At 35.3% G+C, this 3,878-nt stretch overlaps 1 protein-coding gene across 2 annotated transcripts in view; it reads left to right on the plus strand.

The window, feature by feature from the left end:
- steep1 (STING1 ER exit protein 1) overlaps nt 1-961 on the plus strand; it is an 8,877-nt gene extending 7,916 nt beyond the window's left edge. For both annotated transcript variants that reach the window (XM_016575000.1, XM_016574999.1), the window contains exon 7: nt 796-961. In XM_016575000.1, the coding sequence (XP_016430486.1) occupies nt 796-858 (63 nt within the window). In that variant the 3' untranslated portion in view covers nt 859-961. The remainder of the gene's footprint in view (nt 1-795) is intronic.
- The last annotated feature ends 2,917 nt before the right edge of the window (nt 962-3,878 follow it).

A 3,878-nucleotide genomic window follows, 5' to 3' on the forward strand; every position in this document is an offset into this window, starting at 1 on the left:
ACCATTTGAATTTCTGTAGGCGGGAATTTATTTTAATGATATTCTAATGGGCCGCTTTGTGACATCACAAAACCCGGAAAACAATGCTGTAGTCCAAACGAGCCGTTCGTTGTAGTTCTTGAAAAGGGATTTTTTAAAAACGAAATATCTCCCTTTGGAGTGGACTTTGAGATTTGTCAGTTTGAAGATCTTTTTTTTATGCCCAAACATACACACTACACACTGACTAAAATTCAAAAAGTGAAAAAGCATAATAGGACCCCTTTAAAAACATGAGATACAGTGGGATGGGGAAAAACCGCCATGAAGTCTTGAGACATGTTTTTTAAAAGTTGAATTTACATTAATTTTACATGGCTTTCTAAACATGCGGCTCTCTTGTGCGAGATGCGAGTGCAACGGTGATAGATATCCCTCTAGAACATGCGCAAAATATGTGTTCTGTGTGAACGGCTTTGATGTTTTGATGCTTTGTTTCAGTTTTGATATAAACAAGATCTCCGCATTGAAACATGAATTTTTTTTGACAGCCCTAGCACACACCAAGAAAACTCACACTCACACAGGCTCTGTTAATGTGATTCGCACATGAGTGAGATTCATTTGAGAGAAAAAAAATTAATGATAGTTGCTTACAATACTATGAATATGTGAATGGAAAGGCTACCATTTACCATCTTTAAAACCCACAGAGAAAAATTCAGTTAGAGGATGTGGTATCAGAGTCTGACTTAAATAATTTAACAGATTTAAACTGAATCTGATGTAATCTGAATGGTGTTTCCCTCCACACAGGCGGAGCTTGAGGCGAAGAAAGCCAAGATGAAGGGAACTCTCATTGACAACCAGTTCAAATGAAGATTGTGTGTAAATAAGAGAGACAGAGCAAATGAATGAGTTGTCTCATGTAGCTGCTGGAGAGGGTGTATATTTGTGCAGTTGTGTGTGTATGAAAGGAGGAGGAGGGTATTGTTTTTATTTCAATTTGTTTAGTCTTTTTTTAAGTTACATATTTATTTAAATGTCTGAATGGTAAAAATCATTTTCATGCTATTTTTCATGAAATAAAAACAACTGAATTTCATTATGTCAGCTGTCAAAATCATTTTTGTCTTTTATTAGATATAGACATGTCACATGTGCAGAGTTTGTAGGACTTGAGTTTCTCTGACATATAATTTCAGGGCTACTGTGTTTGTGTAATGTTTGCAATAGCTTTTTTTGTTTTCCTGTCCTTCAACACAGCATGTGTTCATGGCCATATTCACACATGTTCAGTTCAGTTGTTCTGTTCAGTTTTGTGAGCAAGATCGATCAAGCAAATCTCTGGAAGTGCCATGTGGACAGAACCTCTTAGAGAGCCTCTGAAGAGTGATGATCTGCACCTGTAGGTAGAAAGCGGTGTGTATTTGTACGGCTGGGCCAGTGTTCCTCAGTCCAATGCGGTCCGTGATTAATGATCAGATTCTGGATCAGTGAACAGTAGATGAGTATTACTTCACACCTGCACAGACCCCAGTGAGGCATTGTACCTGCACAGGTGCAGTTAATTGCCCCTCATGCTGGACAGGCATCATACCAGACCGTCTGTAATGAACCAACCAGCTGCTGCTGACATGCGACCAGATTATGACCCTAAATCGGACAAACACAAACAGTTTGGAGACTGGAAGGGTGGATTATCATCTGTGTTGGGTTGCACACTACATATGAAGTCTTTGTCTGTTCATATAATCAGTGTAGCAGTAATATAAGAACATCAGTAGTAATTATGTTTAATATGTTGTAAATAGGACAAAGAACAGATGCAGGTTTGTTTTAAACATCTTAATTAGATGCTTATTAAAACAAAAATTCTGTCCTGTAATTAGAGATGCCATTTTTTGGGTAAAAAGGTCAATGTGTTGGAGTTGTTTGGTGGTATAATGAGAAAAATTAGGCATGCTGTCCTGCTGTGAATGCCTCAGTGAAGAATAAATTGTTCATTTTAATTAAGAAAATGTTAAAATTTTGATAAATATTTGGTAATAGAAAACAATCAGCTCTATTTGATTTACAAACAGGTTGCTCAGGATTTGACTCCTCTGAGAGTTTCTAGAGGTGAACAGATTCTCTGCAGCTGCGTAGGCTACTTGACTGTATTTTCAACTATTCATTTTTATAGTGTAAGATGGGGTACACAAGATATACCCAAGGGCAAGATGACCCCACCTTAATTTTTTCTCTTGATCATAGAAGGCACAACATCTCTTCTCAGGACTTTTGATGAATGGCTATGCTATTTTTCATTTTGTCATTTCATCTGAATAGGAACATTTCTGAGATTTAATAAGCAAAACAGTTTTAAGGTTATTTGATCTAGTTTTTTGTCTCTGAAAAATAGTGATCTATGACTATGTATTATGTTGAATATTATATAGAATATTTTTAGTGTGTCTGTTTGTGGATAAATAGAGTGGCATATTGTTACTAGTGTTATTAATTTTACCTTTATTAGTTATTTTAATTAAAAGCGGTTATTTAATATTACAATGGATTAGATGTACATTTCACACATCTTCACATTAAAACCCATAGGTTAATAGAGTGAAATCATAAAATTAGCATTCATAATGTTGCTATTTTGACATATATTCAATTAAAATATTGGAAGTTACTGTAAATATGGAAATATTTATATTCATATGTCTGTATATAATTTTACCTTTCAGATTAATCTCTTTCACATGGATTCTGCTTTGTCCGATTTGTCATCATTTATTCAATTATTCAACTAAATTGTCAAAATAAAATTTTAAATAGAATAGTTGATACAGTATTTACATTAATGATATTAAATATATATGAATATTCGTAAGAATTATATCAAATCATTTATACATTCTGTAAAGGTTTATCCACAGGGCTAACTTACCCCGGCCCTCAGCAGATATTTTCAATATTTTTTTTGTCTTCAAATTATTTATCATATAATATCAAAATATTTCAGTGTCCTTGATTATTATCGGCACAATACTGTCCGTAAAAAGTATTCTTGGAATGAAATATGACGTGTAAAGAAAACAAAGAGAAATTAAGATAAATGTCACTTGTGAGCAAAAATTTGAATTTCAATATTGTGTGCATTTATGACACAAAATGGCAGTTATAAAATTAACCTTGTGAGTTAGCCATTTTATTCCAAAAAAAATAAAAATGCCATTTCTACAGTATAGCTACAAGTTACGTTTGTATGTAATGTTGCTAATGAGAGGAAAACCATGATGGAATTCTGATGTGATGTGATGTGATATTTAGTTTAGTAGATCTTCAGTAATTACTTTAAACCCTTTGCCTTATCGTGTCATTAAGTCTGAATTTGGTTCACAAACGTCTTAGTATGACAGAGTGTGTGTACTCTTCCTATGCTAGAAAACAATACACTGGCCTACATTAAATTTTTTCCAAGCATTAACACAGTGGGAGATGCAACATTAATATAACAGGCTTATCTCTCTGTAGGAGGGTCCTACAAGCATGTGTGTGGCTAAAGGTTAATGTGTGATAATTTTAATCAGTTTCAAGGGTGTCTTGCAAAGATCCTGCAACAAATTACAAACTGCAAGGAAGAACATAATGCACCAAGTAAGCCTTGACTACATTTTAAACAGACTGCAGCAGCTTCTGTGGGCTGGCGTTTCAATTTCTGCCCTTGAGTTGTTTAATAAATCTGACACATGGCTCCTCAAGACAATCTCACGCTCAAACACTCCACTGAGCTCCACATCACGCTGCAGAGCATGGCTCGGTCCAGCCTGTCTCTCCTCATGGGCTCGGGAGAGCTGCCAACACGGAGACAGCGGGAGGCTGCAGGAACTTTTTCAATACTGGACGTTGCA

Source organism: Sinocyclocheilus rhinocerous, unplaced genomic scaffold (genome assembly GCF_001515625.1).
Source record: "Sinocyclocheilus rhinocerous isolate Xijiao unplaced genomic scaffold, SAMN03320098_v1.1 scaffold984, whole genome shotgun sequence".
Classification (NCBI taxonomy): Eukaryota; Metazoa; Chordata; class Actinopteri; order Cypriniformes; family Cyprinidae; genus Sinocyclocheilus; species Sinocyclocheilus rhinocerous.